Source organism: Nicotiana tomentosiformis, chromosome 1, assembly GCF_000390325.3.
Source record: "Nicotiana tomentosiformis chromosome 1, ASM39032v3, whole genome shotgun sequence".
Taxonomy (NCBI): domain Eukaryota; kingdom Viridiplantae; phylum Streptophyta; class Magnoliopsida; order Solanales; family Solanaceae; genus Nicotiana; species Nicotiana tomentosiformis.
In genome coordinates, this window is record NC_090812.1 from 153499756 (window position 1) to 153513710 (window position 13955).

General features: G+C 35.1%; 1 protein-coding gene across 1 annotated transcript; it reads right to left on the bottom strand.

Annotated features, from left to right (window-relative positions):
- Positions 1-13: 13 nt before the first annotated feature.
- LOC104120326 (mitochondrial arginine transporter BAC2) lies at positions 14-8281 on the bottom strand. The gene is made up of 7 exons (XM_009632070.4): positions 8117-8281; positions 6198-6398; positions 6005-6080; positions 5791-5886; positions 4539-5055; positions 1706-1841; positions 14-554 (listed from the first exon to the last, which is right to left on the bottom strand). Exons 2-7 carry the CDS (start codon positions 6312-6314, stop codon positions 360-362), a joined length of 1137 nt encoding a protein of 378 aa, XP_009630365.1. The 5' UTR covers positions 6315-6398; positions 8117-8281; the 3' UTR covers positions 14-359.
- Between the last annotated feature and the right edge of the window lie 5674 nt (positions 8282-13955).

The following is a 13955-nucleotide window of genomic DNA, read 5'->3' on the forward strand; positions in this document are numbered from 1 at the left end:
AATGTTGGAATCATAGGAGAAGCAACACTTCTGTTTATTGCTATTTACTAACATCTTCAACAGCCAAATTGTGTACAAAATGACTGAATATTGAAGCCAAAAACAAGGCCATTTGGTCAATAGAATGAATGTACGAAGACGAATACAGAGCCTCCAGAAATGCAGACACCAAACGTATAACCAACATTAATGTGTGAATAGTCGTCTCCAAGCTTGTTGTTCCTAGCAAGCTTCTTGTTCCTAGAGAAAAAGACGCTTCTTTGACAGCCGCTTAGAGAAAATTTTGTGCGCTTGATAACAGACGGCTCATCATTCCAACCATTGGTTAGTTCCTCAATTCCTCCGTAATCTTGTTACCTTCACTTGGGGAGAAGCTTATCAATTGCAAAAAGATACCCACCAACAACCACAAAGGATGCAAGTCCACTGCGTGCCATCCGCAATCCTAAGCCACGAAATAAGATATTCCTATCTGCAGGGTGGATCCCCGTCCATCTCTCAAATCTCTTCCCAGGCAGTTGCCATTTAAGAAACCTCCTCTCCACGGATACAAACTGCACATAAAGAGTAAAGAAAAGAGGATAATCCACAAAGCCTGCACCCATAGGGAAAAAGAAAGTACCAAATGTTCCCACAAGTACCATAATAACAACCAAGAAACCCATGTTTTATACATCTAATAACATTGAAAACCCGAGGACAACAGGTCAAAAGTAGTTGAAGCATTCATTTAGTACGATTATAGCCGCTACAGGACTTGATGTAACAGATGCTCCAATTATATGGTTGCAAATATACATTCTCATTTACTCACCCCCGAAATGCATATCCTAAGGGGGAAATGGGCACGAAAAATTCACCTACAGAAGATGTAATGTGCAAAAGACCTATCAAAGTCTCATGACTCTGCACCGGAGCCGTAATTGCCACAGTATGAACAAAAGCACGTTTAACATTAACTAATGAATTCATGTCAGATCCTGGCAGAGTAGCAGCATTTGAGAAAAGCTATACCCCCAAATACAGATGACTTAGAAATTACTTCAGACTTAAATAGCGCGAAATGGGTACATCGCATTCATATAACCAAACTCAACTAGTTTTGGATTGAGTTGTTAATTGATTGATTACTGTTGACATTGTACACCCCCCCCCCCCCCCAAACCCCAAACCAAAAAAAAAAAAGGAATTGACCAGTTTTAATTTTTAAAAGTACTTCAACCCAACTCTAAGGCCAATAAGTTGAATTGAACATAGAAGTTTGCCTCTTTCTTTAAATAACCGTGGTGTTGGGATCAGCTTGCGCTTGCCCTCAACTAATTCCACGGGATACTTGTTACCTTCTACCAGCACAAATATTGAGTAACTCTATCCACCAAAGCTTGGACATATGGGAAGAAATCACCTACTATTTTTGTCTCCGCTGGGATTTGAATGTGAGACCTTATAGTTCTCAACCCACTTTATTGACCACTAGGCCACACCCTTGGGTGTGACCATAAATGTTTGTCTGACACACCAACTCATCACACAGCATGTATATGCACAACCACAGATTTTTATGGGCTTAACTTTACAAATATGTATTATACTAGTAACTAATAAGCTCCCAAATACTTGTACCTATTTGGGAAGATATTCATATAGCAGAATATCATGCAGGTGATCAAATTCAGATGATTGAAATCCTGGTCAAGCAACACACCTTAGGCAGCACAATGCATTGCGAACGAGATTTGGCAGTATCAAAACCATGAGAAGCAGCAGCAGCAACTGAACCAGAGAATCCAGCCGCAAGACTAACAGCTAAAGGAGACAATGGGCCAATTTCTTCATCAGATCTGAATGAAAACAAGTCGATGGTTAAGAAGAATCAAAGTTATTTAAAACTGAATAGGGCATGTATCTATCTTGGAATAATGAAGTGACAAGACAGACACATGGCATATAGAAGTTTTATTCTAGGGGAAGGGAAAAGGCATAAGTACCCTCTGAACTATGATCATATTTCCAACTACACACCTTTTCTTTAACCTCCCCCCCCCCCCCCCAATTAGGCCCCTGGACTATTTGAGTAGAATTATTTGCACCCTAAAAACTTATGTGGCAGAGTGTGCGTATTTCACTCTCTCAAAGAGAGTGAGGAGTAGATTTTTAAATTAAATATATATTTTCTTGCTTTTTCTTTGTCTTTTTCTATAATATTCTTTTCTTCTCTTCTTTACATCAGGTTCCCCTCGAACACACCATACGTCGACATCTTTTGGCATTTCTTCTTCCATATTTTTGCTTACGTTCTTTCATTCTTTTTCTCTCCCTAACAACAACAACAAACCCAGTGTAATCCCATAAGTGGAGTCTGGGGAGGATAGTGTGTACGCAGACCTTACCCCTACCTTATAAAGATAGAAAGGTTGTTTCCGATAGACACTCGGCTTTCTTTTTCTCTCGCTCTCACACACAAATCACACTTTCAAGAAAAAAAATTATACATATGTAAAGCAAAAGACACTCAGATCTGGAGATCTGTCACCGGAAAATTTTCTCGCGCCAGAAAAAATGGTCCTTGGAATTCCAACAACCACCATTTTTACGCCACCCATAATCACTGGTGGTATCCACCATCTAAAAGTCCTCCACCACAATAACCATTAAAAGGCCTCAAGCCAAGCATAGCAGCAAATTAGAGTTTTAACAAGTTAGAGTTTTTAGGAATTGTTTCATACATACCAATCGTTTCATGCATGAAAGAAGAAAGAAGACTACATGAATTATATATGAATCATTTCATCTAAGAATAGAAAAAGAGAAAGGAAAAGAAAAAAAGAAAAGAAAAATAAGGGAAAGAATAAGAAAAAATTATTTTTAATGAAATATATACGTGTCAAGTGAGTTTAGTTCACAACCCAACAGCACTCTGGTTGTGGTGTTTCAAGGGTGAATTTGTTCTACTCCAAAATAGTTCAGGGAGTAATTGGATAATAGGATCCCCGTAAAGGAAAGGTGTGTAGTTGGAAATATGGTCATAGTTTTGGGGGGGGGGGGGGGGTACCCATTTGGCCTGGAAGCATAACTCAAGCTTAGAACAATAGTTAAGTTGCTCGAACATGGGTGCAGATCTAGAGGTCAGGTCCTTCAAGATACGGATACGGATGCGGATGCGAGGATCCAGCTAATATTTAAAAAAAGATTAAATATAAAATATCTCTAAATTATGAGAAATTTTGTGGAATACTTGCGTATAACTTGTAAAGTGTGGATGTCTTTTTTATTCTCAAGTTGTAGATAAGTAAATGATTGATTTCCTACATAAGGTGTGCTATTTTCTTTAAATTTACCCTAGTTTTGGTTCTAATTTCAGGAATCAAATTGTATCTCGTCTCGAATTTTTACTAGTGTCGTGTCGACACGGGTGCGGCACCTAAACTGCCGTGTCGGAGCAACTTAGAAGGCTAGTCCAACAAAGTTAAAGCACAAGCCTGAAAGACATATTTATTGTATTCTCTATTCACCACACCATTTCATGCGCGACATAAATCCAGAACATCTCAGCAGAGTTTATAAAGAAGCTTAGTACCATGAAAAGTCAGAAAGGCATTTCAATTAACTTCTTTTTAGTCAGTATTGCAGCTGTGTTATCTGAAAAGGCATCTCAATTAACTTTTCCTGTGATGAAGACATGTTGATGAATACAGTAACTATATGATACAAGTTGAGCAATCAATGACGTTGGGTTTCAAGTAACAAAAGGAAAAAGTAGGAAGAGCCATAGTTTTACTCCTGGGTAGACTTTTTCTTTGTTTTTTGTGTTTAGTTATTATTATTTTTAATCTCTTTTTTTGCGACCACATAAAGAATGATACAAAGTTAAGCAACCAAGAACGCCATCGCTAGCGGCTAATGAAGCTGGAATAACAATCATGAGAGACCATGCTTCAGATCACAAAAAAAGGTAACAAAAAGTTAGGTTATTTCTTCTTATTTGTCTAAGCCTTGATAGGCAACGTTATCTAGTATGTGTATTGGTGGGAGAATGGAACTACTAGTTGGAATAATCGAGGTGCATGCAAACTAACCTGGAAACCACGGTTACCCCTTCACCTACTTTCCTCCCTATTATATTGTTCAACATTGTCTCTAATTCATTTCATTCTATGCTACTTTTTCCAGCATATTAACTTATATTACTATGGTGCAAAACCCTTGATAGCTTAATGCATATTGATTTACGGATATTATTCAAAATTTTATAATAAGGGGGTAGATTCCTTAATATGGGTTTGATTGAACCTTCCATAAAGTAAAAGATAGCAAATTAAGTTTTTTGTTTCTTAGACAACACCAAATCCAAACCATTTCTGGAAAAAGATAGTCATCCAAGCAAGAACCTTTTTTCAAATAACTTGTTTGTTTTTTTTTAAAATATTTTCTAAACTTTTCTTCAACAAACATCTCAAAAGATCATCCAAACGCCAGAATTGAAAACCAGGACTAGAACAAACGTATTGAACGCGTTAACATAAGAATTGAAGCAATACCTAGGTGGGGGATTCATCCCAACTGCTTTCCATTCAAGCATTGCTTGATGCAGGAATTGCCACGTCGAAAAGAATATACCACCAAACACACAATCCCGAGCAAGTCCAGATCTCATACCTCTCCAGAGAGCACCCCATCCTTCCAAAGAGATGATGTCTAGTGGCCTCTTAACATCAGAGATAGATGGGGGTCTCCCAGACCCTGTCATCATCCATGGATAATCTTTTAAGGCAGTGACCAAATTGGGATGTTTGGTGGGAAGAGTGGTCAAAAGACCAACTGTGTTGTTTAATCCCCTAATATCCGGGGAATATCCTGGTAGTAACTTTGACATTAAAGGCGAAACAGCAGTCTTTTCAACAACTGACATGGAACTGGGAATTCGGGAAGCAGAAGTAACCTGAGCACGGAGTTTAACAAGTTCAAATGGAGAACTTATTAGTGATTCCACTGCTCCAGAAGCAATTCCGGCCAACAGAGCCTCAGAGATATGGACATAATTGCCTTCTCGACCATCTGATTAAGAAGGGTGTGCAGATGAAACACAATATATTAGCACCCAAACCTCTAATAATGAGAAAAGAAGCAAATTATATTCAAAAATATTCAATTCATTTATATAATATAGTAGTGCATCATTCCAACATTCCCTTCTTTTCCGCTGCTATTACTAGTTCCATTGAATAGACATACTTCCCCCATCCGAATTGAGCTTGTTCAGTTATCGATGGACAGTAGACCAATTTTTGTTCAATTTGGAACATTATTCAACCCTTTTTATTATAACATCTATAGAGGGGAACTGTGTGAATATACTAGTGATAGAAAAAATATCTAAAATTTACGGTTATAATCACATAGTTGAGAAAATAATGGTTAAAGAAATCTTATTTTAATTCAAAAGTGATGGTGTTGTCTTATTCCTCTTTGTTGAGATAGAGAAACTACTGAAAACAGTTCTAGATATTGTCTAAGAAGACCTGAGGTCAGAAATTTGTTAAAACCATTTGTTTTGGAATATGGTAAAGTAGCTCCTAGGTGGGGAACTATTCCTTTGATGGATGTTGCAATGGCCTTTCTTAGGGTACTTCTATCAATTATTTTCGATGATTCTTTCCTATACATTCTAGAACTTCCATTTACAGGGCAAGTATCTAAACCAACAGAATCATGCAAAAATCCTCATAGATTTTCTGGTCAGAAGACTGGCAGAAAAGTTGTAAAAAGTTAAGCAACAGAAGAATATCATACCTTTGTAGAATGCTGTCAATATTTCATAAACACCAAAGCGAGCTCCCAAACCCAATGATCTTCCAAGCGTCAACCACCCCACACCACTATACAAGCCTTCAATGTTCATAAAAGATTTAAGAAAAATATAAGCAAGATGTCCATATAAACAGCTGTCACTACGGATAAGCATCACCTATAGTTACCACAAGACAAAACTAGTTGATTGAGTCACCTGAAGTCCCAGACAAAATTTTAATCCTATTAAGGACGTCAGCAGCAGTGAGTTGTTTACTGACACCTGAACCCACCTGCATTTCATTCCACCAGAACATATAACCAAATTACAAGGAGACATTAAAAATGCTGCTCTCACTGAAAGATAGTAAATTTAAGTGAATGCTCAGGGTTATCATCAATTTCCACACCTGTACAAGGACCTTAAGGCTATCGAGAGGGTAAGTGATAGCCGTGGCTAATGTAGCAGATCCTGCAGCAACAACTGCATGAGTAGCAAATATTGGATTCTTCAAAAGTTCGTTCATTGGATAAATTAACTTGGATGACTGTGTGTTACAATTGCTCCTCTCCTCGAGTCACAATCAATATATTCAGAGATTCAAAATTCCCTGCAATTCCCATTAGAGTGACACCAACAGTTAGTACTGCATATGCTTTATTCAATAGGTTCTACCACATACTCGTTACAAGTCCATCTTCCTCATTTCATAAAACGCATCTCGGTATTTCATCCCTAAAACGACTTGCAAATTATTAACCTTAACTCTCGAGAACCATATAAAAGCATATATTGATTTCTGAATTTAGAGATTCACAGTCTTATTTAGAGGGTTGCTCTGATGGTAAGCACCCTCCACTTCCAACCAAGAGGTTGTGAGTTCGAGTCACCCCAAGAGCAAGGTGGGGAGTTCTTGGTCACCCCAAGAGCAAGGTGGGGAGTTTTTGGAGGGAAGGATGCCGAGGGTCATTTGGAAACAGCCTCTCTACCCCAGGGTAGGGGTAAAGTCTGCGTACACACTACCCTCCCCAGACCCCACTAGTGGGATTATACTGGGTTGTTGTTGTTGTACAGTCTTATTGTCACGAACCAGCTAGGAGTTGTGACGGGGCATTTTACCCATCCTAGCAAGCCTCTTAAGTGTAAAGAAATTTCGGTTGTCTCCTCTGTTTTGTACCATCTCAAATAACCTACTACGATTCCCAACAACCACAATAGTTATTTTATTAAGCTCAAATGAAATAAACTAGGTACTCAGCAGCACAATATAAACAACAGCATTCACAAGGCGTGGACCGTTATGCATAAACAAGTAACTCAACCAAAACATCTAATAAAGTCTTAACCAGCTTGGAGCATATGTAGTTCAAATGGAAGCAAATATAACCTCAGATCTATTGGAGCTTCCTCCGAAAAATATTTTTCATTTACAGCTAAGAATGCATGACGTCTAATAATATACATAGTATACATGAAACACCATTTATCATTGAGATAATGCTTAATCAAAAAAATACAAATTAAAACGTAAAAAGATCAAGCTACTACGGTTCCCACCTAAAGTTTCTTTTTTTTTTATGACCAAGAATGCGTATGCGAGCAACCCTTAGGACCAATTGTAGCCTTTGAAAATCGGGAACAATGGGCCCGCCCCTCTACCCTTCTCTACTTAAGTACCAGGCTTAGTTCGCACACAGCAGGGCTAACACGTGATCTAAGTGGCTAAGTCACAAGCCCTCAACCTTTACCACTTGACCTAAGCCCTGGGGCAGCCTCACCTAAAGTCATTTTTATCTATTCCTTCAATTTTGTAAAACCAATATTATGGTTCAGCCCCAGTTGATCAAATTTCACCACTATCAAACTTCTCAATCTTGATACCCAACTCAGTTAGGGACTATAAAATCCATAAACTCAACCCCAATATAAATTTTCCATTTCACTATTCAAACTCATAATAGCACTAGAAAAATATTTTGAGCTCCACAAGTTAATTTTAAAATAACAATTAGGTGAAAGAGCTTAGTGCTTGGCGGCGTTAATGGAGGACTACTATCAAACACATGGTGAGCATTAAGGGTGTCCACACTGTTTCATTAGTAATACCTGATGATTTGGGAATATCATCAAACAGATGGTGAGCATTAAGGATGTTCAAGCTATTCCCTACAACCCCCAAATATATTTTAAACAAGAGATTATTAAGATTGCATTTGAACTCTGAACACTACTGTTTGAATTGGAAACTCGCTCAAATTTAATAGTCCGAGACCTCCTTTTTGAAACTCTGAAGATCAAACTTTAAGCATGAATTGAAATAAGGATAACCTGTAAAGGAGGATCAACATAGAGTTTGTAAATGAAGCAACATAGAGTTTGTTTCACAGTCGCTGCCGCCGGAGGCTGCAGTAGCGATGAAATGAAAGGTGGCTTCTCATACACCAAGCTGCAGCGGTTCGTTTCTGTTTTCTTTTTTTACTGTTTTTGATACGATATGCAAAATGTGTTTGTTTTTAAAAGATGGGCAGCTTAAATATTAAAAATATTGATTGAAAATGTGTATCAATAATTTTATTAAGCATAATAAAGATTTAAATAGTCAATTAGAAATAAAAAATTCACATAATTTAAAATTTAAAAAACCTAAAATATATATACTAACTTAAACAATCTAATATATAAAAATTTAAAATTAAAATTCATCCTAAAACTAAATAACTTATTTTGCTAAAAAAGTTACTGCAATAACTGAAAGCAACAAAATGAATCAGCTGTGGGAAGTAGTACTTTATGTTTCTGGAAGTGTACATGGGAGTTGGTTGGTTATTTACTTATCAGTTATTATTTTTTACATTTCAGTCCGATAAGTAATTACTTTATTTCCCCTATGTTTCTTTTATTTCACTTTGACCCCTAGGTCTTATTTCCCCTATTTGTATCGAGCTTGCCATCTTGAGAGGCAATGAATGAAATATGTTAATTCATTTTCCTTAGCTTAACTTTGTTTTTAGCTTAGTTTCTTCTTGAATTCTTATATTGCATCAGTATTCGTTAGGATAGCCTGTAATTCTAATGTCAACTTCACTCAAACAATAAATAAATAGTGGTTATTATAATAAGTACAAGACATTTTGCTTTGAATGTTAGTTATCTTGATCAAATGGGTCAAAATAGTGTAAAATACAACTCAAAACCAAACATAAATCAAATTTGTATACCAAAAATTATACTGTATAAATTTGGAAATAAAATTGAGATTAAAAAACAAAATAAAAATGAAGCGAGACTGGATGTTGGACGGGTTTCATTATGGCCTATTATTTTGGGGATCTTTTGTTATATATACTATAATACAAATTTATTTACCCACTTTAACTAAAGTTCGTTAGTTATCAGAATTAACTATACAAATTGTATATATTTTCTCAAAAAAGACTCAAAGATTAGCACCTTTAATTAAGAGATTGAGTTACATGCCTTCCTTTTTCTCTCTCCTCCCTCTTCTTCTTTACTTCCGTTACTTCTTTTTCAAGCGCCAACATCCTCCTGTGTAGGGAAAAATTCCCTATTTCAAAGATTAAATAGAATTACAATAATGTACAATTAAAATATAATTATAATACACTTTTAATACAATTTTAATATATCAATAAAACGTGTTGTGAGTTACAATTTGTCTGTCATGCTTCATACAATATCATACAACCTTCATCCAACTATTTATACAGTATAAAAGAAATTATTATGTATTTATCATTTTCATATAATATTCATACGAAAAATATAACTATAATAGAATACAATTTGAATATAATTTTCATATAACTATAACACATCTACAATTTGTTCTAATTTCTCTACGAGTTTCAATCTGAAAATCTAGCCAGAATCAACTCTAATCTTCATCAAACACCCTTAAATTAAGAATAAGCACCAAAGGATATTGTCGATCGTTTGCGACACCACACAATCCAAACGAATAATAATTTTAGAAAATGTGAATTTAAATTTAAAGTTTCGAAACTTTCTAATGGATGTCAATGATTGGTGGATAGCGGCCAGCGAACAGCAACCGGTTCGCTGGTGACATGCAACAACGTGAAATCCATTGGTGAATTCTCTCCCACTTGTGTTTCTTGAATTCTTTCCCACCTCTTTAAAAAGATTTTCAGTTTTTTCTTGCTAATTTAGATCCCTTATTCATTCTTTCAGAATAAAAAGCAACAATTAATAGATACTCATTCAAGACTAATTTGTATATATTTTATAATTGTATATCAAATTATAATTAAGTTAAAATTTTTCAAAATGAGAGTATATATAAGTGTTTAATATGGTATAGCTAAGGTAAAAATCAAAGGTATATCGATGTTAACTCAAAACACAAACGACTAATATTAAACCCTAACCCTAAGGAATATTAGCTCAAGCCAAAAAACCAGTTTGATATCAGAATGTCTGATAACTTTCCACATGATATCATCATCCATATATTCAAAATTTTAAGGAAATATTACTGCCATATTATCAGATTCTAATGATGGACAATCCAACTTTGTTTACTATAGGAGAATGCATTTTCTTGGCAAAATCTTCGACTCCTTATAATAAGATAGTCAATTTGGAAGTAAAATGTTTGCCACGTCAGATATTATTTAATTTTACTTGTTTTCACTTTTTTTTCTTTTCTTTTTAATTCCTTTTCTCTTCTTTCTTTCACTATTTTTTCTTTTCATATCCCTTCCCAAGTCCCATCGGGCATCGCCGACGTAGCTGCCGCCCTTCAAACCAACCAAATTGATTCAAAAGTTTTAGTATTTAACTTGATGGAAACACAAGGTGGCTAAAAATGACAGGCAAAACTCATTCGGTGGCGGCTAAATCGAAAATGGTGTTTAGCAAAGGATGGTGGCGGAAAATTACAGTAACCTCCGCAATAACAAAAAAGAAAAGAAAGAAAAATTAGGCGAAAGTACTGTTTTTCTATAATTACACAATCTCAAAAATGATAATTACCTTCATAATAGATGATAGCAAACGGTGAAAAAACAAAAATAAATAATAGCAAACCCATAATACCAAGTTCAAAGTGTACAGAAAATTTCACCTTAAAAAGTAGAAATTCACGAAGAAGCATGCACTGCAATTAAGGGTGTCAAGGGACCTGGCTTAGCCGGGCCGGGTTATTGGAAAAGGAGACCGGTCGGTTTTCGTGCCGGGCCGGTTACCAGTTTCAAATATCGATTTTATCGTATCCGTGTCTGGCCGGTGAAAATTTGAACCGGAACAGTACCAGGTCTAAGGGGTCGGGCCGGTTTTTGATTTTTTCTTTTGTGTGTGTATTTTGATTTTTGTATAACTATCATAATTTATATTAAGATAAAGTAAAAATATAAAACATAAAAATAATCTTATAAAAAGTGTGTTTAAATAAATTTCAAAGGTTTTAAAAGCCTTATATTTGAATATTTCATTAAGAATTTAAGATAATACAATGAAGATGGATAAACATTTAACTTATAATTTGCAAGTTCTTTTTTTAATTCAAACTTGCGAATTAAAGTTTACATTTTACAACAACTAAATTACAGAAAAAATAGTAAATTCAAATTTGAATTATTAAATATAAATCAAGAACTTCAAAGGTTTTGCATTGCCTTAGTAAATTCTTCATAATCAATATGAACTTCTTGGCCATCTTCTGGAGTGTTAAATTCAGATGGGTTACCATATGCTAATATATCTCCAAGTTACTCGTCTTCTGGTTTATCAACATCTTCACGTCCCTGATTTTTTCGTTCCGATCTAATCCAATCTCTGAAACATACTAAAATTTCCAAAGCATTGCTTCCCAATGAGTGATGGGTGTCTCCTAGTTGATGTCTTGCTTGACTAAATGCACTCTCTGATGCAACCGTTGAAATTGGCACATTTAGCACGTCCTGAGACATAGCGGAAAGAATAGGAAATTGTTTTTCATTCTCATGCCACCATTCGAATGGTGAAAATTCCTTTGTGCGAGGCTCTGTTTGCTTTTGCAAGTAGAATTGAAGTTCATCAATGTTCCTGCTACTGGTTTGAGTGGAAGGAAGTGTAGACCAAATATTATAACCATCAAGGCATTCATCTTCATCTATAGTAGCAGATACAGTAAAAGTAGTACAAATGCATAGTGGGATTAACATTACCTACATTAATAGCAACATCATCAATTATATTTGTATAATAATTATATTAAATTCAAATAGTAGAAAAGAAATTTCAGCTATATGTACTAAAACCATAGTAACAGTAGGGTAATATGCTCCAGAAAACTCAACAGTAGTTGTATAAAATTTATGTAAAATTTTAACAACATCATTAATGGCCTCCCAAGTATTAGTTTTTAACATACGGTTTGGATCAGTACAATGCGCATTAGCAACTTCAGTTATCGGCAATCTATATTTGTAACAATATTTTAAAAATAAGTATGTATAATTCCATCTAGTAACAATTTTATCTAGCATGAATCTGGGATTAAGGTTATGGTCGGTACACTTAGTCATAAATTCTCTAATTCTAGATTGTCTATTATTTCCTTGAATAACACTAACTACTCTTCTAACATGAGTAATTGCAGTCGAAAATAAAATAAAGCCACTTTTAACAATTAAATTATAAACATGACATGCACACCTAACATGAAAAATTTTGTCAAGTGGTGGTTTCAAATATAGTCTTAATATTTAAATAGCGGCATTATTGTTAGAAGTATTATCAAAAGACATACGCAATACTTTTTTTATTAAGATTGTAAAATGCAACAACTTCGCAAATAGTAGTACTTATAAAAATACCAGTATGACTTTGATCTTCATCATATTTAAAAGCGATAACACGTTTTTGCATATAATAATTGTCATATATCCAATGACATATAATTGTCAAAGAATTATTTCCATTAACAGTATGGCCAATATCAGAAATTAAAGAAACTCTACAAGGAAGGTGGTCAAACAAATAATGTATGTATGTATGATATTGTCCATGAAGTCTAAAGATATTAGATCTACAAGTATTTCTAGGGATACCTTTAAATAAAGGATTATAAATCCTTTGAACATACCTAATAAGATATGATGAAGAAGCAAAAGAAAAAGGTAGACAACCTAAAGCAATCATTTTTTATTACTCCTCATGATCCTTCATTTTATCATATTTCGTAAGTCCTTCAGTACTAGGATTTAGAGTTCCTTGATTTTCATCTAAATTAGAGCCCAATTGTAACGATCCGACTTGTCGATTTGAGTTATTACTCTCCTTTCTACTATTTGAAGTCTTGAATAGCTTCATATGATGTATTATGATTTGTGTGCAAAATTTGAGGTCAATCGGACTTGATTTGCTATATTTCGGCATCGAACCTAGGATATTTCGACATCGATTCTTCAAGAATACGTGGTATCACATTACGAAAATGAGCTCAAAATTCAGTTTTAATTAAATCATTAGATCCGTATTGAAATTTTGGAGCCATAACAAAAAGAATCGTCGAATTCGGACATCGTATGAGAGAGTTATGCTCATTTCCGTGTCGGAAATGATTTTCTGTCGCCGTCAGTGCTCAGGGTAGCATGGGGCGCTAGTCCTGGCACTGGGATGTTTAAAGGTATTGGAAATAGCGTCACAGGAAGCGCCCCACGCCACCTGTAGCGCTCGAAATAGCTGAGACCCTATAAACAAGGATTTTCTGCCATTTTTGAGCTCGGTTTGAGCGATTTTTACGGGTAAATATTAGGGTAAGTGTTACTTATATTATATTGATTATATTTTATGATTTCATACTCATTTACATCATGAATACGTAAATTTATGGAAGAAAAATTAGATTTTTGGTAAAATCTTCCAAAAATATAAAATGAAGATTTGAAGGTCAATCCGATATCGAAATTTGATAAAATAGGTATGGGTGGACTCGTAATTGAATGAGTTATTGGATTTTGTGAGTTTCTTCAGATTTCGAGACGTAGTCCCCCACCCCCACGGGCGATTTTTGAGTTAAATTTCGGATTTTGCTGGAAAATTAGTATTTTCATATGGAATTAATTCATGCGATTCGTGTTGAGTGTATTGAATTGTTTGTTACTAGATTTGAAACTTTCGGACACGGATTCGCGAGGAAAAG

Bases quoted from the DNA above. Each gene is read 5' to 3' on its own strand.
- LOC104120326 (XM_009632070.4), bottom strand. From the start codon at position 6,314: ATGAACGAACTTTTGAAGAATCCAATATTTGCTACTCATGCAGTTGTT. The intron at 5,887-6,004 runs GTGACTCAATCA...TGAACATTGAAG, and splicing joins AATTTTGTCTGGGACTTCAG to GCTTGTATAGTGGTGTGGGG. The intron at 5,056-5,790 runs GTATGATATTCT...CTTCTTAATCAG, and splicing joins ATTGACAGCATTCTACAAAG to ATGGTCGAGAAGGCAATTAT.